The sequence below is a fragment of the Sciurus vulgaris genome, assembly GCF_902686455.1.
Source record: "Sciurus vulgaris genome assembly, chromosome: X".
Classification (NCBI taxonomy): Eukaryota; Metazoa; Chordata; class Mammalia; order Rodentia; family Sciuridae; genus Sciurus; species Sciurus vulgaris.
Genome location: NC_136471.1, coordinates 1,695,286 through 1,714,790, shown reverse-complemented (window position 1 = coordinate 1,714,790; position 19,505 = coordinate 1,695,286). Strand labels below are relative to the sequence as shown.

The 19,505-nt window shown below is 52.4% G+C and overlaps 2 protein-coding genes across 6 annotated transcripts in view; one reads left to right on the top strand and one right to left on the bottom strand.

Moving 5' to 3' along the window:
- Nucleotides 1–13,607, bottom strand: part of HCFC1 (host cell factor C1) — a 26,860-nt gene extending 13,253 nt beyond the window's left edge. For 2 of the 5 annotated variants that reach the window (XM_079124758.1, XM_079124759.1), the window contains exons 1-8: nt 12,143–13,606; nt 5,172–5,320; nt 4,781–4,941; nt 3,866–4,074; nt 2,850–2,934; nt 2,185–2,291; nt 599–778; nt 153–512 (exon numbers count right to left, since the gene is read on the bottom strand). In XM_079124758.1, coding sequence (XP_078980884.1) covers nt 153–512; nt 599–778; nt 2,185–2,291; nt 2,850–2,934; nt 3,866–4,074; nt 4,781–4,941; nt 5,172–5,320; nt 12,143–12,335 — 1,444 coding nt within the window. In that variant the 5' untranslated portion in view covers nt 12,336–13,606. Of the gene's footprint in view, nt 1–152; nt 513–598; nt 779–2,184; nt 2,292–2,849; nt 2,935–3,865; nt 4,075–4,780; nt 4,942–5,171; nt 5,321–12,142 lie in introns of all 5 variants that reach the window. The other 3 variants (XM_079124761.1, XM_079124762.1, XM_079124760.1) reach the window with 2 other exon arrangements.
- Nucleotides 12,724–19,505, top strand: TMEM187 (transmembrane protein 187; the record flags this gene model as incomplete). The annotated part of the gene is given in 8 exon segments (XM_079123589.1): nt 12,724–12,848; nt 13,206–13,265; nt 13,429–13,540; nt 18,628–18,712; nt 18,715–18,846; nt 18,849–18,914; nt 19,174–19,208; nt 19,212–19,505. Coding segments are annotated over 8 exon segments (762 nt in total). The 3' UTR covers nt 19,359–19,505.

The following is a 19,505-nucleotide window of genomic DNA, read 5'->3' as shown; positions in this document are numbered from 1 at the left end:
CCCCTTACGATAAGCCCCAAATCAACTGCGACTGAGCTGCTATTTAACCCCCCCCCCCCCCCCCCAGGAATCAGGGCAGTGACCCCTACTTAGGCACTGAATGTCCCCAAGGATCAGCCCCTACCCTCAATGCCCCTGGCCCCCCAGCTTACCTTGAGTCCTGGCTGCAGCAGGCACAGAAATGGAGCTGCCTGGCACCGTCGGCAAAACCTGGATGGTGGTGGTGGTCGGGGGCGCGGCAGCAGCCTGGGGCAGGAGCGTGATGCCTACTTGGGTCAGCGGCTGCACAGCAGGTGCGGCTGCTGCTGGGGCAGGGCTCTTGGGAGGGTTGGCAGGCACAGATGGGACTGGATTGGGTGTGGGGGAGGTGGCAGTAGCAGCCGTGGCAGGAATGTCATATTTCTGGAGCTGCAGAAGATAACTGTCGGCTGTTGCCACTGCCCCCCAGCTCACCTCCAGGGAGTTGGTGTTGGCTCGTACCAGTTGTACCCGGGCCGGGGGTGGTGGCTTTTCTGTAAGAGAACATAGGTTGTAAGATGAGAGGAGGGGAAGCTTTGGGTGCTGGATTGGCGCTGGCCCTGCTGGATGATGCCTTTACCTGTCTCCAAGTACCAGAGGTCCTTGCAGCAGACCTGGTTGTTCCAGGCCTTCCGGTAGCCATCGCGCCCACTCCAAATATACAGGCGGGTGTTGATGGCGACTGCACAGTGGCCAGCTCGAGCGCGGGGAATGTTGTCCTCCAGTGTGTCCATCAGGATGGTCTCCCAGGCCATGGTATCTAGGGGTTGGTAGGTGCTGGAGGTTAACAGGGAGGGCAGAGGAAACCCACCCTCTTCCCTTGATTCCCAGTTGCCCCCTTGTCTTTTCATTGTCAAGGATGGGGAATTAAAACCGGAAAATTGTCAGTGTACTAAATTAAAAACAAGCAAACTCCATCCGCCAAAAGCACTATAAAAAAAAAATAATATGATGCTGGGTGCAGTGGCGTACACCTGTAATCCCAGTTATTCAAGAGGCTGAGACAGGAAGACATTGCAAGTTCAAAGTCAGCCTGGGCAACATAGCAAGACCCTGTCTCAAAAAAATAAGGGCTAGGAATGTAACTCAATGGTAGAGAACCCCTGGGTTCAATCCCCAGTACAAAAAAAGAGAGAGAGAGAGAGAGAAAACTATTAGAAAAATAAAAGGTGAAGGTTTAACTCCTTGCACATCAAACAACACATCTGCCAGAGATAGAGAAGGCAAAAGGGAATGCAGTGTACAAAAAAAATTGAATAGAAGGGCCTTTAAACAAAAATGCACCCTTCAGTCAAAATAAGAGAAACATAAACCGCAAGGCACCTGGCAGTTTGAGTTCTGTGCCTGCTGCAACTGGGGCTCAGGGTGAACCAAGGCCGGGGACTGGCTGGTGGGGAGCTCTGCCATTTGGCAGGTTGGGAGAGTCTGACTGTGTGCTGAGGGCCAGGTTCCAGGAACTTAGGCATCACCAGGGTTATCTACACTGGTATAGTCAGGGTGGCGTGGCAACATCTGATGGCAACTTTCCCTCTAGACATTTTTTTTCCTTTGAGATTTTTTTCTTGCTTTGTTGCCCAAGCTTAAGCCACTCTCCTGCCTCAGCTCTGGAGTACCTGGGACTACAGGCCTGCACCACATACCTGGCTACCTACCTCCAGGTTTGTTTACCCTTTCAATGCACTTGCATTTGGATGAAAACGGTGAAAGGATACCCACAGGAGCAGCATCTGTACAAGTTTCGGTGCCACAATAACAATTCAAAAGAATGCAGCTGCTCACTGTGAGGGGACATGGAATGATCTCCAAATGAAATGTGCCAGTGTGGCCCTGTGTATAGCAGGCTACAGACACACCTAGAGTTACTGCCTTTGTGTGTAGAAGAGTTCCTGCAGGGGGCACAAGAAACCACCCACGTGGCTGCCTGAGATGGGGGGAGGCTCTGCACCAAATATCCTTTTGGACTTTTGGATACAAGACCACATATATGAAGAGACTATTCAAATAAGAGAGGAGAGCACTGCTCTGGAGTGCTCTACCCAGTGGGTACTTCTGTGGATTCTAAAAGGAGCCATGGGCCCAGCCTCACTCCCCGCACACCCCACACAGCTCTCAGGGCTGAGGAGGGTCAGCCTCCCCCAGGCCACTCCGAGCCCGAGGAGGCCATACCCAGGTTGAGACAAGCCAGCGTGTTGGTACACTTCCACTCCTTCTCGTGTGTGGCCACTTTGACATCATCCATGACGAGAGGCACCCAGCCACCAAACACATACATTCTGAGAGGAGGGAGGGAAAAGCAGGAGAGGATTGTAGAGGAGGTGCCAAGCTAGAGGCCACCTCTTCTACTCAGGAAGTTCCAAACATGCTCAGTCTTCTAGATCTCCCCAGGAGTCCCCCAGGGCATACAAAGCCTTTGGACACAGCCCTTTCCTACCTGGTGGCTCAGCTCTCACAAGAACTGCGTCACCTCTCCAGCAGGAAACCACTGTTTTTGTCTAAGACTCACCTTAGTTTCCATCGTCCCTAGACTCCCTTTAGGACCTTGGCATTCAAAAAGATAGCTGCTTTTGGGGAGGATCCGTACCCTTGATGGGCTGGAGCCTCAGCCCAAGAAGGGTTTTGGGCTGAGTTTCATGGGTAGCACCCTCCACCCTGAATTTATCTTCTCTGGATCCCCCAAGATTATAATGGAAAAACGGGGCTACCCAAGGCCAACCCAGCCAAGCAGCAGCCAGCCTCCTTGGGCATTAGGGACTGTCACAATAAAACTGACAGGGAACCCTGCAGGGGTGGGAACAATTCCAGGCCAGGAAAGAGAAAGAGTAGCCACTCACTTGTTTCCTATGGTGGTTGCAGAGTGTAGACTGCGAGGAAGGGGTGCCACCCCACTGAGACTGGGCTTATTCCATGTCAGCGTCTCTGCAGAGATGAAAGAGAAAGGATCACCCACACTGGACCAGACAGAGGATACTCCCTGGACTCAAGTGTGGCAGGTACGACCTGATGCGAAAACTGCATTCCTGACCTTCCTATAGCCCATAGGAGGCCCTCCGATTGTTACCCTAGCAGCCAAATTCTAGCATTTCCAAAGTGATTTTAACCATCCCGGCAAGACAGTTTCTTTCAAAAAGTACTAAGTGCCTCCTACAAGCCAGCAATGCTTCTGGGGCTGGAGTTGGCAGGCTGAGCTCCCACTTCAGCCACTCCACTTCCTACTCGTCATGGAACACACTTACCTCATACCACCTCCTTGCTCTACAGACCATGTTTTGGTCTATGCTGATGTTTCTCTCATCCTCAACTGTTTCTTTTGAGTGCTCTGATCTATGGGGCAATATAACCAATATCTACTCTCCCATCAGCAGACCTTCCAGAAATCTGTAGTTGGCAATCTTCTCCCAATCATCTCTGATACCACCACCTGGCTACCTGCCCAAGTATCCCCCAAAGGCTTAATGGTCTATGGACATCCAATTTTACCACAACAGCCAGACCAGGATGCATTATTCACATGTAGACTAACCAATGGTAAGTCAATAAGCACTAATGCTTCCCAAATCAAGAGTAATTCCACTCTAGAAAAGCCCCAATCTCCCTCCTTATTCTCCTATAAGCTAGTTAACCAACTCAGCCAACTAAGCCTTACTCTTTCTTAAAAGGAATATCACCAACACAGGACAAAGATACCAGCTCACAAACCTAGGGACTATCAAGTATCCTACCTTCACCATGTCATGAGGAGTGGAAAGAGCTAAGAGGGACACCACCTCCCTGTGAGCCCCACCTCACTGTGTGATGATGGCAGCCCAGACTTTGCTCCAAGTCTACTAGAGCAGCAAGGGCTTCTTACCAATATCCAGGGTCCAGAGATCCCCTAGTCTGCAGCCACTCATCCCTCCATAGATCACCAGCTTGGACTTCTTATTGTCTTTTTCAGTGTAGACCACAGCAGTATGTGACTCTCGAGGTGGGGGCAGGACTCCGTAAGTGATGGGGATATCCCAGGCTACCACTCCAGAGCCTGGCCGTAATTCCAGGATATATAAGTCATTCAGGTACCTGATGAAGAAAGATCGGTTAGTGAGCCTTGATTCCACATGCCAGAGGCCTCAATGGGCACCTATCAATAAGCAGTAGACTCTTGGGACCATAAAGGGGCAAAGTCTGTGTCAACTCCATGTTGTTCTTCTACCCTTGACCCTGAGGAAGGTGCTGCCAAAAACTCCTGAAGGCAAGCCTAACTGGAACAGTGGGACAGGGTGAGGCCACGTGGCCATGTCGAGTTCAGACCCAGCAGCAGGCCCCTCCAGGCTGCTGAGCTCACAAAGCTGGGCATTATACAAGGGCCTCCTAGGGCAAGAAGCGGGTGTTGGCCTGGGACTACCTCCAGACAGAAAGGCCCTTGGCCACAGGCCTTGGAAAATTCCCATCAGGAAACTTGCAGGCAGCGAAGGATGAGAGGGAAAGCACCAGTTCTAAACTGAGTCCGAGGTACAGGAGCCAGCCCAAGGCAAAGCAGGCTTCCACCTCCTTCCCAGGCCTCCTCCCATGAGGGCTACTCAGGGTTTCAGATTTCAGAGTAGAAAAGGTCCTCAGACAGCATCTAGTGCCAAATCTCTCATTTAACAACCTAGCACAGGAAAGGGACAACACTGCAGTGAGGATGGCTGGCCTATCTGACATTAGGATTCCAGTGAGCCCTCTACCTGGGCAAGTAGACCCACCCTGGTGGAGTTCTACAGAAAAATGAACTCAAGAGCTTTACCTTGGAATGTTGTTCTTAGGGTCCTCACTATCATTGGCCAGACCCCCGAACAGGTAGCATTTGTTGCCCACAAGGGAGAAGCTGTGCCCAAGCCGAGGACATGGAGGGGGGCCATTTTTGGGCGTTTTTGCTTTGAGTCTCTTCCACTCCCACCGGCTTGCCTGCAAAAGCAAGACTTGGAGATTGGCTCCTGGGATAAGAAGCCCCAAGTAGCGAGTCTGGGGCGATTTGTGGCTTAAGGAAGACATGGTCTCCTCCACTGTCTCACTCATCTCAAGCTCCCAAGCCACCAATGTAAAGGAGCAGTATAGGAGGTCATATGGGGACTAGGAGACAGTGTGAGAACATAGATCTGTGAAGGAGGAAGGTCCCAGGGGCTCTACACTGTTACCTGGAGCTCATAGAGATCATTGCTGTATTTCCCGTACTCCACCATCCCACCAAACACCAGCAGGCGAGTACCATCACAGACGAAGCCATAGGCTGCGCACCCCGGAGGGATGTCCCCTCTCACAGCTGGGATGAACCACTGGTTGGTCGCTGAAGAACAAAAGAAGGAAAGTCAAAACACCCAGGAGCTTCTAGAGTCTGACCCTTATTCCTCATTTTCCCCAAGTCCCCCAACCTTCAGATGTGGTCAGAGAAAGGAGAAGCTGGGCCATTGTATCCCTTGCGAGTCCTATCACCCTGCACCTCCAGCTACACTGGCCAGGCTGTCTGCTGGAGCCCTGGATGAAAGATTACTGCACACATGCCTGTGATCACCCTGCTTCTTATCAAGGTCATTTCGGCAAGCAGGAAATCACTGGCCAAGACAATCCATCAGCTTCTGGGAATGTGGACACTGACTTCCTTCCCTACTGCTTGTAGGATCATCACAATAAACTTCTATAACCAAAACGTCCTCTATGAGCCCCACACTCCTCCTAGTAGCCTACATTTCTCTCCCTGCCATCACTGGGTCAAGACAGTCAGAGCCCACGGCTGCCTCTTTGCAGCAAAACAGTGACTGCTGCAGGCCTATGTCTTCCCTCCAAGCAGGCAGGCAAGGGAGGACACAAACCAGCCCCAGCTTGCTGGCAAGGGAGAGATGGGGCAAGAATTGGTCTCTGCTCTGACCTCCCGGGCCTCACTGTCTGCTCTGACTTCCCCGCTGTTCTCGTCTCCTAGGTGATGGTCCACAGGCTCAGTGGCAGCGCCAGTACCCCTCCCCCACCACCACGCCTACGCCTATGCTGCTCCAGAACATTCTCAAGCCAGAGGTGGCAACCGCAGCAGAGCTTCTATGACAGAAGCTTCTCCAAAACCCTTCACACTTCTGGCTGGGGGCAGGGTAGGGAGGCCACCAAGACAGAGGGCAAATCAAACCCCATGCACTGCCTGGATCCCCAATGCACGACAGTCTCTAGTGGAAACGTGCTTTTCCCTAGACTGCCTGGTATGTCTGGCTCCTTGATCCAGGTTCCCATGTCCCCTACACCTGTGGTGCTAGGGTTTCCCGGAAAGTGGCCAGGGATCCAGGCACAGTGGCACATGCCTCTAATCCCAATGACTCATGAGGCTAGGGTAAGAGGATCCCAAGTTTGAGGTCAGCCTCAAGAACTCAGTAAGACCTTGTTTCAAAATAAAACAATAAAGGGCTGGGGATGTAGCTCAGTGGAAGAGTGCCCCTGGGATCAATTCCCAACACTTGGGGGGGGGGGGGGGCGGGATGGGAGAAATATTCTTCTACCATGACTTATTAACCAAAGGGCTGACCCCCCAAAAATACATCAATCCCTCTCAAACCCCAAACTGAGGGACAGATGTAAATCTAATTATGCACCCCAGTCAATCAGATCTCAGCTCCAGGGCATCATCTGGACAAAGGCTTGAATCAAGATTGTTCCCCTAGGTAGGGTGTGGTGGTGGCTCACACCTGTAATCCCAGTGAGTTGGGAGGCTGGGGCAGAAGAATCACAAATTTAAAGCCAGCCTTGGCAACTTAGCGAGACCCTGTCTCAAAAAATACAAAGGACTGGGCGTGTGGCTCAGTGGTAAAACGACCCTGAGATCAATTCCCAATTCCAAAAAATAAAAAAGGACAGAAAAAATAAAAACAGTGGTCCCCATCAACTTGCTGGTGTGTGTGTGTGTGGGGGGGGGGGTCCAGGATATTCCTGTGGGGAGGAGATGTTCCAGGAGGCTTCTGAGGACTGGTTTGGGCTGCTCACTGCTTCTCAGCCTGACCTTCCACACTGGAATACCATGACAGTAAGAAATATACATTTGACGGGGATGAAAAGTATTTTGAGATTTGGGAAGAGGAAGAACAGATTTTTCTTTTTCTTAATTTTTTTTTTAGCATTCAATGGACTTTTAATTAACTTATTTTTTTATGTGGTACTGAGACTCGAACCCAGTGCCTCATAATGCTAGGCAAGTAAGTACTCTGCCACTGAGCCACAACCCGAGTCCCTATTTTTTTCTTTATTCAGATGCATTTGAGGAAAACGGGCTGTTCGTGGTCATTTATACAACTGCCACCGTATCCTGAATAACCCATGTCCTGTCCCAAGACTCCACAGGCAGCACACCACTGTGCCCTGGGCCACGCCTGAGGGAACAGGGCCTCCCCAGTCCCACTGATGCCACAGGTGGATTGAACAGCTGCTCGCTCCTCGGCTGTTCAGCTGAGTCACTGGGACTCCAGGCTGCTAGCACCATGGTCTCTGCCATCTTCTTGTAAGACAGGTACAGCATTTTACCAGCTCTCTGCCTCCTCATTCCCAGTGCAAATGCAAACCAAGAAAAGCAGGAGCTTTCAACGCCCAGGCAAATCAACCCTGAACAAACAGGGAGAGACAGCCTCCCAAAATCCAGGCAAGGAATTCCTTCCATCCAAGTTACCAGGATAAAAGCCAACAGAAACCTCTGAGGCCACTTCAGTCCAGCTCTCTAGGTTGATAAAGGGACAGAGCCCAGGAGAAGTGACTCACCTAAGGTCACAGAGTCAAAAGAGAGACAAAAACCTGGTCACTGACTATGGTCATTGAATGTGATTTATTTGTGTCCACCTGAGGGTCTCATGTAGAGGCAGTCACTGGCTACCCTCCCTCACCAGGTCACCCTTGTTCAGAAGCACGTAGCTACAGAAGCATGGATCAAAGTTTGTGAGGAAAGCTAAATGGCAAAATGGATCAGCCCACAGCTTTCCCATCACACTCTGGTCACAGACACAGTTGGCCAGGTGAGAAGGGCCCTGTGATGCCCCAGGGTCTCTGGATCACCAGTTCCTTCTAGGTGACCCAAGAGATGATCTTGTTCTAGAATATTCCAGGCAAGGCAGGGTCCCTCCCCAACTCCCTTGGAGAAAGTCTGTCAGGGAGTGTAGTTCCTGGCAAAGAGAACGTAGCTTCTCTTCATTTAACTCACAAGTCCCATTCCACTGCCTGAAAGAGCAAAAGCAAATAAGCTCTTTCTCTCCATCTTTAAAACTAGACAGCTGTTCTCAGCCATCCCTCAATCACCTGGGGGTATCATGTAACCCAATCTCTTGGCCTTTCATTTTGGATATGCCCTGGCATGTCACTGCCCTTTACGCTGGCTCTCATCAGACAGAGGAATTTGGGGAAAGGAGGCGACCCGCCCACAAGATCTGGTGTGATACGAAACACCCTCCCTGTCCCTCTCCTCGGTCAAGACTGAAGCCTGCTTTCTATCTGCTCTCCCACCCCTCTTGGTGAGTTGCCAACTCCATCTGTAGTTGTTGATGCCACAATCTCGAGACTGACACCCAGACATCAGGGCAGAAAGTCAGGTTAAAGGAATTGTCTTCCTTTTTTGTTCAATCTGTCACATCAGAGCATTTCCGGTGTGGCAGGCTCTGTGCTAGAAGGCAGAAAGGAGCCACATCCTCTATTGCCCATTTAGTAGGATGGCTGTGCACAGTCTTTCAGCAATGGGAAGAATACCCTGGAAGAGCTGAAAACCAAGCCCAACTCTTGAGAGCAGAGCAAGGGAGATAGTACAAATGGAAAGGAGGTAACATCTGAGCCTGGTCTTGAAGGATGAACAGGATTTCCCAGCAAACGAAAGTAGCAAGGCCAATCAGGAAGTGACTGCGAGAGCCTGGTGAGCAGTGAGGAGGGTCTGGAATGGAAGGGCAACAGATGTGATACCAGCTGGATTAGTAACCAATTAGGTACAGAGACAAAAGAAAGGGGGGGGGTTCCCAAGGTGGTGGCTCACAGCCCATAAAAATGAAAAGACAGGTGGCAGAGCAGTCCCAGTCAATGTCTGTGCTCCTGTTCAAATCTGCCACCAGCTAGAGGAGTGACCCTGGACTTGTCACTTCCCCTCTTGGACCCCAATTTCTTCATCTACAGAAACAAGGAAATCTGATTAGATTTTTTTAAAGTTTCTTCTAGCTGTACATGTCTATGACACTAAAGCATCACTGAGGCAAAAGTAGCCTGTGCAAAGCACTTGCAATTGTACCCCTCTTCACCAGGGCACCCCCAACCTGGTAGGCTCTGAATTCTTTGGCTCAGAGCCTTTGGGTAATTTGCTTTTGCCTCATGGAAATAAAATCCTCTGAGGAGCATGCCTATAATCCCAGCAGCTTGGGAGGCTGAGGCAGGAGGATCACAAGTTCAAAGCCAGCCTCACCAATTCAGCAAGACCTCGTGTCAAAATGAAATAAAAAATAAGAAGGGCTGAGGATGTGGCTCAGTGGTTAAGCACTCTGGGTTCAATTTCTAGTACCAAACAAAACAATACAAAATTCCAAAGACAAGGACAATAGCTACTTTAAGACCTCCCAAAGGCCAGTCAAGTGTCCCTGGATCACTGTGGTTAACTGACACCAAAAAGGAAAGCTAAGCACTCACTTTTTCTCACACTCACACAGGTACCCCCTTAAGTGCACACACTCCATCCCCTGCGGTCACCCCAGGTCACTGAGCTGACCAAGACAGTGAAAAGCCGCCCCGCCATAAGACAATAAGGATTGGGCCCAGACTGGCCTGCTCTTCACAGGGGCAAGTCTTTTTGAGGGCTGATCCTGCAGAGGGAAAAGTCCTACAGGCAGAGGCATGTAAATGTGCCCTGACCTCAACTGAAACAAAAGGAAACAAAAACCAAGGTGAGCAGGAAAGGGAGTTGTGGGGGCAGATGGGCAGTCAGGACTCTGGGGCACCAAGTGCAAGGCACATCCCGGGTCCGTCAGAATAATGGATACACTAGGGTGAGGAACAGAGCGCTGGGTCTGCTAGTTGCTCTTGAGAAGTCGTCTATCCAACTGACCCTGAAAGTTTCCAAACTGCTTCCCAGGAGGATTCCAGGGCTCTGCTCTAAGCAGCCCTTTGGAAGGTTGACTGCCCTCTAACAGCCAATCTATTCGTGCAGCTTGATAAGTATTAATGCCAAAGTGGTCAATGCATTTTAATAAATTAAGGAACATGCAGAGGCCCCAAGGAAGCCAAGGCAGAGGCCTGCAGTGGACTTTGGAGCTGACTGTAATTAGGCCCCTGCCCTACTTTCTAAAATTGCATTTCCCTGCCAGGGAGCCTACTCCAAGGCCTCAGAAGAAAGTCAGTCTGAGAAGTCAAGAAGGTGCTGCTCATGGCGAGGGCATCTCTAAAAACAGCCCTATCACCTGAGAAGTTGTATCCATGCCCTTGGCCTTAGCTTACTGGGCTAATTCCTGCCACCACAGCTGCCCGGGCTGGCATGAGTACCACAGACCCCCCCTGCTGCGAAGCCCTGTTCTCTGGAGGCAACAGGTGCTGAGAAACAAGAATGCAAAGGATCACCAGCAACCCACCAGTCTTTCAAAGTCAAGCTGGTAGGGGCCAATAACGTCAGAGGTGCCTGTCTGTGCTCTCAGTGGTGGTGCCCCCCAGCGAGGAGTCTGTGCCAAGCCTCCCAGTCCCCAAATCACTCCTTCTACATGCTGCCGGTTTCCCACCCCCAGAGCAAGGAGGTGACTGGGGGCTGGCCAAAGGAACAGCAGCCTGGCCGTGCCCTCACAGCCCACTCTTGAAGCTGACAGGAGGTGCTGGGACCACCAGAGCCCTGGGAGGATGGACACCAGTGAAGGAGAGGAGTGGGCAGGCTCTGATGGCAGAGGGGAAGCACTGCAAGATGCACCTCCTGCTGCCGTTGAGGGACTTCCTGAAGGCCACTGCTGCTGCAGGGGCTCTCTCCTGGGACTGAATCCACAGACCTGCAAGACGGCTCACCATTCCTTCAGGGCAAGACCAGGGCCCTGAGGGCTAGGAGCAGTCAACAGGCGACTTGGGCCCATCCTTGTGCTAGGTGTACAAAAACGGGCCAAGAGGCTACCTTGGGGAAAGGATGCGACAAAGCTGTGGTGGAAAGCAGCAGGCTTTTCGCCCCAGACCAGGCAAGGGACAACATGTGGCTCCCACGAGGGAGGGGGTAGAGGCCACTGGTACATCAGTCACGCCTGCAGATGGAGGCGCCTCCCAACCAACAAGGGCTTGGGTTTAGGGGAAGACAGAAGGAGGGGCAGAACAACTGCCTGGAGCTCATAGAAGAGGGGAGGCATGGGGCTACCTGGCCCTCCGCGGGAAAACGGATCCATCTCATCAACTGCAAGGCACCAGTTAGGAAAAGAGGCTATTTAGGGGGCATAAAATACTGCAGAAGTGAATGCCAAAAGGGGAGGCAGCACAACCACGGTTCGATTGGTCCCCAAAGACCCAGCGGCATTACCCAGGAGGCGGTGGCCAGCAGGGCTGGCAACCTCCCAGGCTGGATCAGGCTGCTCAAACTGCCCCTCAAGAGCGCTTCCCTCCCTCCCTCCGGAGACAGAACTGATCCATAATCCAGAAATTGTCATTTCTCCTGAATGGGCATAGACACTAGGGATGAGGAAGAGTGGAGCGAGCTGGGGAGGGGGGAGGACTCTGACTGCGCCAAGGGGACACCTCCACCCACCGTCCAGCCGGCGGAGGTAAGGGCGTACGTCTGAAGTCACCATCGGTGGCGGCACCACCTCCCCCTCACCAGTCGACTACAGGGTTTCTCCCAAGTAACGAAAAGCAACCCTCAAACGCAGGAAAGTCCGGGGGTGTAAGAACAGGGGGGAAGACCAGGGAAACGAGGAGAAGCCAGGCAGTGCAAAGGGGAGAAGAAAGCATATCAGCGGAGAGGGAGAGATGGGAGGAAGGGAAGAGGGGAGGGAGGGGAGGGGAGGGGAGGAGAGGGAGAGGAAGACGGAGGAGAGAGGGAAGGAGGGCAAAAGATGCGGAGGGAGGGAGGAGGGTGGTGAGGGAGGAGATGGAAGGAGGGAGGGAAGAGGGGGGAGAGGAGATGGAGGGAAAGATCCGAAGACCCAGCGGGCTTTGCACTCACCCGTGTTGTACACGTGCAGTTCGTCCACTATTCCTTCATTGCCGCCACCAAACACCACGATGAGCTCCTTGATGGCCACGGCGCGGTGGCCGTGGCGGGGTCGGGGCACCGGACCCGACCAGCCCACTACTCGCTTCCAGCGGGGCTGCAGGAGCACCGCTGGCGAGTTGGCGGGCGACACGGCCGAAGCCATAGTTCCAGGAAAGGGTGCGGTGGGAAGAAGTCACCAAGCGGGAAGGGAACCCCTCAATTCCTCTCACACACCCCCCCTTTCGCCTAAGGCAGCTCTCACGGAGAAGCGGTTCCTCACACAGCGGTGGACGACTCCATGGAGGCCGCCATCTTAACTACCCTCCTTCCCTTTAGCTCTTCCCCTTCTTCTCGCTCGCCCCGTCTCCCCAAGAGCTTCCCGAAACTGTCGAGTACCTAAGCCCGAGAAGCTGGTGGCCGTCGAGTTCCGCCGCCCTGACTATTTGTTCGGGTGCTCCCGCTTACTAGCTCGGGCGGGAGGCCCTGGGAGCCGCCATCTTGAGCCGCCTCTCTCTCCTCCCTTCCTCAGTCGTAGCCCTCCCCCGCCGGAAATGGCGGAGCCCCGGCCCGGTTCCCACACCCCCAAGTCCCCAACACTGGCCGGCTTCCGGGGCGGGTGGAAAGGAGCCACAAGCGCCGCGGTCGTCTCAGCCCCGCCGGCGCTCAGACCACAATTGTGGGAGCCGCCATCTTGAGACCGTCCCGCTTCCCCGCCTAGCACTTAGTACAGCCGCCGCTCCCGAAACACCCCCGACTCTCCTAAAGAATGGAGTCACGCCGGAGGCCAGTGGAACCAGCTCGAACTCTCCGTGGCTGCTCCGAAGCCCGCGTCGTACGGCTCGTGAGGTCTCGCACCTCTTTCTTGAGTCCGCCTCCGCTGCTCAGGCTGCGCCTGCCGCCCTGGGAGCCGCCATCTTGAGACTAGCTCCCCCTTCCCCCCTATTCTCTTCCTCCTTGGTCAGTTCTTCCACTGCAGACCAAATGCAAGGCAGCGTCCAATCCTCGCTTCCCTCCTTATGACTCCCTCCCACAGGAGCCGCTCCAAAGAGCCAAAGTTAGGCCCCGAAGTGGCAACTGTACGGCAGGAGGAGCGGTAACGGCAGGGCGCTCATGCCTCCTCCCTGGGAGCCGCCATCTTGTGTAAAGAAGTAACAACTAAACATGGCGGCGGCGGTCGGGCGAGGGGGTGGAGTCTGACGACGTCACCACTCCCCCGCCCTCACACGGCTTCGTCTCTGGGTCCAAGCCTCTTAAAGGATCCCCGCGCTGTTTCGCGGCGGGGAGTGGGGGTCGGTGCCGCTGCGCACTCGGCTAGGGCTCGAGCCGCGCTTGGGTCAGGTGAAGGCGCATCTCGCCCCACGGATCCCCGTGAGCGCGCCTCCACGCCTCCGCCCTGGGAGCCGCCATCTTGCCACTTCCCCTCGCCCGGCCGTCCGCGGGCGTCAATAGCGACTTTCAGCACAAAACAAAGATGGCGGCGGCATCTGGATATGCCCGGATGAGAATGCTAACTCCCTCAGACTCGCTGGGCCCCGCCCCCCTTTGGAAACTGTCTCCCGGGTCGCGGAAGGGACATGTGCCTGAGGAGTTGCCTTTAACGAGCAGGGGTTACGAATGCACAGGTTGTTAAGGGTCATAGAAACCAGTGCAGTCGCGCCTCCAACCGGGAAGCAGTTTCCCGCCCCAAACTGCCATAGTAGGCGGTTCGAGACCGGCCACGGGGGGATCCGACGGGGCGGGGCGAGAGTGGGCGGTTACACGGCTGAGCGCCCGGCGCCCAGGGGCGGAGCCGCCGCCAGCTCCCAGGCTCCCAGGCCCGTCAGCCCCGCCCCCGGGCGCCACCGCCTCCTTCCGCGCCCCAGCGAAATGAGCCGGACCGCGCACCCGGGGGCGCCATGCGTCGGGCCGCCCCCACCGTCCCTCCTTTGCCCCGCCAGCCGCAGGGTGGGCAAACGGGCTGGCAGCGCCCGAACCCGGCGGGCGGGAGCTGTCTGCGTCACTCGCGTCACCTCACGTCACCCCGCCCCGCCTGCTTCCCAGGGCTCCGAGCCCCGCCCCTTGCGCAGGCGCGCGGCAGCTTTCGGGTCCGCCCTTTTTCGAGATTTGAATTTCCCCTAGCATAGCGAGCAACGCAAAATACCCGGATGGTGTTTGCTGGTCTTTTCGCGCCAATACTGTAAATTCTCACAGCCACCTTGAGAGCCGAGTACCGGCATCGCCCCTGTGTCCCAGATTTCCCAGGAGGCCTCTTGGGCGCTTCAGCGTCATCTTCAGTGCCACTGGCAGGCTCTAACGCAAGGGTCCTACCCTGGTGTCCTGAATTTTGGAACCAGACACACGATGATTTTTTCATCTTAGCATATCTTCATTTTATCTTTATTTTCGCTAACCTGTAGTAGAAATTTGACATTTTCTGAAATTACATATATAGGCAGCAGAGGAGGGTAGTAGCCATATATGTGATTTAAAAGAAATTGCACATCATTTCAGATCCTATAGCTGTTTTGCAGAGGTCCAGAAGTTAAATAATTTCAAGATTTAGTAACAGACTGAGCAATTTTGAAGATATTGTATTAACTTCCGGTAGTCTTGTAATTTAATGTGTTAGTAAAGTAGCACCTATATTACCATATCACAAAATATTGTAATGATCCTCTTTTGACATATTATTTGGCAGTTCTATTTTAGTTTATGCAGTTGGAAGCACTCATTTAAGAAAGTCCCAAGGTATACTCCATTTATGTATGAGGTATCGAAATGTATTCTACTGTCATATATAACTAATTAGTACAAATAAAAAAGCCCAAAGATGCGAGGCACAGTGGCTCACGCCTTATAATCTCATGGACTCAGGAGGCTGAGGCAGGAGGATTGTGAATTAGAAACCAGCCTCAGCAATTTAGCGTGGCCCTGTCTCTAAAAAATATTTTTTAAAAAAGGGCTGGGGATGTGGATCAGTAGTTAAGGGGCCCTGGGTTTGATTCCCGGTATCAAAAAAAAAAAAAGAGAGAGAGAGAGAAAGTCCAAAGAGCCAGGAGCTGTGATGCACCCCCCCCGCCCCTCCCCCCCAATCCGACCAACTCAGGAAGCTGAGGAAGAAGGGTCACAAGTTCAAGGCCAGCCTCAGCAATTTAGGGAGACCCTGACTCAAAACAAAAAAATAACAAAAGAACTGGGGATGTAGTTCAGTAGTAGAGCATCCCTAGATTCAATCTCCAGTACTCCCCAACCCCCAAAAAAGAAAGTCTAAAGAGGCCTATGGCACAGCAAAAAGAGAAAAGCCCGCACTTAAGTGATTGTTTCACCAACTGCACTATATGACCTTGGTCAATGCTTCACCTAATTCCAATCGCTCCCTGGTAAAATAAAGAAGTTGAGCTGCTAGTCCAAGGGCCTTCCCTAAAGTCAGCATGTTTCTCTTCCAAATTCAGGAACCACTGTGGTTGTTCTGGGCTGCTTGGGCTTACAAGTGGCCCAGGGCTGTCCTTACCTAGTGGTGTTTTAGATTATATCCTCTTATCTGCAGAAAGACAGTAAGGAGTGTCTTGGGGCACAACAAATAGTTGTGGAAAATGTTACAGGACAAAAAGCCACCACTGTTTCTTTGCTTGGAGATGACAGTGGCTGCTGCTTAAATGCATACAGCCACAGGAAGCAGGAGGGTCTAAGGAACATGTTTTATGGAAGAAAAACCGTTGGCTGGGAGATTGTCACATTTTACAGGTCCTTCCAAAAAACCCCAGGCCCAGGACTGAGGATGTAGCTCAGTAGTGGAGTGCTTGCCTGGAATGCAGGAGGCGCTGGGTTCAATTCCCAGCACCACACACACACAAAAGAAACAAAAGACCCGAGGGCCTCATGCTGTTGAGCCATCAGCCTTCTTCTGCCAGTTGCCAGGGGAAACTGATGAGTTGTGTGTGGCAGAACAAGGGTCATGCACTTCAGGACTAGACCTTTAAGTAACCAGCCTGGGGAACTTGGGCAGTTGGTGTGATTACATGTCACTTTCAACTTGGATTCAGTTGGACTCCGCCTGGATATGAGGAAAGAAGAGTTGCTTTCCACACCCTTCCTGCGTTTCCTCCTTTATCAGGTTGACAGTATTTGACTCCTGTCCCCAGTCTGCCACCTGGCTTGCTGAAAGACGGGAAAGTCAGACTAGTTCATGCATCATGGGGCCCCAGATGGGTGCAGGGAGGGACCCAGAGACATGAGGAGGTAGCTCCTCAGCTAGTGTCCCAGGAGCCAAATGGGGAAGTGCCAGGGAGGAAATGACAGCCAGCTTGAGAGCATGAGCAGGCCAGGAGCACTGGCCAGGTGCAGAGGGCACAGGGCTTCCAGACCTACAAAGTCTTGTTCTGGCTGGAAGACAGAGCTGGCCCTGAGGGGCTTGCAGGACTAGATGCAGATGGCACTTTAAGTCTGGCCTAGAGGTTGGGACATGATTGTGGAGAGCCAGTCACTGAAGGATATTAAGCAGGGACAGACATGATCCAATTCGGGAGTGCCTGAGGATAATGCTGGGGCCACTGTGTACAGACCATGTTAGCAGCGGCTTGGGGGTAAGAAGCCCAGAATGGCTGGCCCCCACACCTGGAGCCTCCTAGGCTGGAGAGGAGGGGGAAGGATAAATCCGGGATGCCCCACAGTGAGATCTCAGGCTTGTGTGATGAAAGAGAGGCAGATTCAAACTGATGGCTTCAGTTCCCTGGTGGGAGTTTGAAAGGGCAGTGGGACATGGGAAAGCCACACGCTGGACCTGGTAGTCCTCCTTAGCAGCAGATCTCCAAGGCAAGAAAGCTCAGCATCCACCTGGGGCCCTAGGGCCTATCTTAGAAGTGAAAGAGCAAATGCAGCTGGTAAGAAAGAGCAAAACTTTGCGTTTTAATATAATTGAGTGAAACTGAGCAGGTTTGGGATAGGAGCACCAGAGGAAGAGTAAGTATTTGAGCCCTGCCTCACTGTTTTGGGACCTAAACTATTGGGAGGAAGATGAATACTGTGCCTCAAAAATACATAGCATTGCTGGGAATGGTAGTGTACCCTGTAATCTCAGCAATTTGGGAGGCTGAGGCAGGAGCATTCCAAGTTTAAGGCCAGCCTCAGCAACTTACTCTAAGCAATTTAGTAAGACACTATGTCAAAATAAACCTATAACAATAACAATAATAATAATAGGACTGGGAATGTACCTCAGTGGTAAAGTACCCCTGGGTTCAATCCTCAGTACCAACCCCTCCCCAAATACATGCTACTAAGTGGTCTGCATGTACAAGAACTCATTCTGGGACTGGGGTTGTAGCCCAATGAGAGACTGCTTGCCTAGCAGGCATGAGGCCCCAGGTTCCATCCCCAGCACCAAAACAAAACCAAAAACCCACTTCATCTAAACAACACTGCAGGGAAGATACTTCCCCACTGCACAGGTGAGCAAACTGAGACCCAGAGTGGTTCTACTCAATGTTACATGGCTAGTGAGTGGAACAGTCTGGCATCAGTACCAGGAACTTGAGGCCCTATCTCCTCTCTCCTTCGTGTCTGCTTTCTTGGGTCTGAGTCATGCTCAGAGCATTGAACCTCTTTTCCCTACAATATTAATACATTTCTTGACTACTAGACTAACTTACACCACAGCTGGCCCCAAAGCACTTGCCAGGCAGTGATAATTAACTTGTCTCTCTGGTTCTGTCACTTCAAGGAAATGGAAGGTTTTGTCAGAGGCCAAAGAAAGAAGGTAATTCTCGGTGTAGCACTTCAGGGAGGGCAGGAAGGAAACCCCTCATCTTTCTCCAGCACTGTGCCCCAGTCCAGAACTTGGATGGCATCTGATGGTCTCTAATTCATCCGAGTATTTGATTAACAAGGGCTTTTGGGCTGACCTGGAAGCTTCCACATTTATACTCCTTTCCAGGGGGGAAGCCTGTACTAAGTTGTAACAACAGATTTAGGAAAGGAAGTCTCCAAATGGGGTGGCTTTAAGGGAACTAGGACAATGAGCAGGATTTGAGTAATATGCAGGTGAAAGAAGAGCAGCATAGGAAGCGGGAGTGAGGCACGAAGCCCTGGGCAACAGAGGCTTCCAGAGGCTGAGGGAGGCAAATGTAGTGTGAGCAGCTTCACCTTTATTTCTGATGAAAACCACTGGTGGCTCCTGAGACTGAGGATTAGGAAGATGGAGGCTCTTTTTTGGAATTGTTTTCTACCCACACTCTTTTTGTAACCACAACGGAAAAAGGCAGAACAGTTCTCCGCTCTATGCCAGCCAATCTGCAGGACTCCTACCTTCCTCTGGCCTGTTGTTGCCACTCTGGGGCAAGGCAGCAGCATCTGCATTAGAAATCAGGGGCACTTTTTCCTGCTGGCTCAACTGGGAAGCCAAGGAGTAAACGAAGCTGTTTATCTAGATTTTGAAATGAAGGTGAAAACTGCAGCGTTGGTCACATTGAAGGTTCTAGTTGGAGCCAGAGTTGGGGCGGGCCCTCTTCTGTGAGGCTATGGCCAGCTGCCTGTGCGTGGCCACCCACACAGGTGTCTTCATGCAGGGGGCTACAAGCACTATGCTGAAGCTGCACCGCGAGCCAGCCTGGCCTCCTTCCTAGTAGTCTTTGCCAGCCTGGCCCTGGTCTATGGTCCTGTTCAGTGGCTGCAGATCTGGATGCAGACACACCCCACGACAGTCTTGACCAGTGGCTCACTTCGCCCATCTTCGCATGCATGGTGGCCTGGGACCTTTCCCTAGATAGTACCTGGAAACTGGCTGTGTGACCATCAGTATGCACAGTTGGCCAACCTTCCAAGGGTTCAAAAGTCCAAGGGACTTTTTTTTTTGTCCTGGGGACTGAATCACGAGGCACTCAACCCCTGAGTCACATCCCTAGCTCTATTTTGTATTTTATTTAGAGACACGGTGTTGCTGAGTTGCTTAGTGCCTTGCTTTTGCTGAGGCTGGCTTGGAACTCTCAATCCTCCTGCCTCAGCCTCCCAAGCTGCTGGGATTACAGGTGTGTACAACTGTGCACAGCTCACAGGCCACTTCTAATCCAAGATCCGTGATGCACTCCAGTATCAATTTGCATTTTTGTTTCTGTCAAATTTAAACTGTCCTGCGAGGGAGTGGCCTGAGGGAAAGACCCTACAATGTGGAGAAAAGCTGCCTAAAAACAATGAACCCCCAGCATTAAAATAGACTCTTGGATGACATTGTCTTATCAGTGTTAGATGCCCTGGATGTGGCAATGTGTGAAGGCTTCATAGAAGACTGTCCCTCCCTGAGAAGTTTTGGGCTTCAATACTTCCATGTGAAACCAGGCATGCTAGCGCCACCTGTAATCCC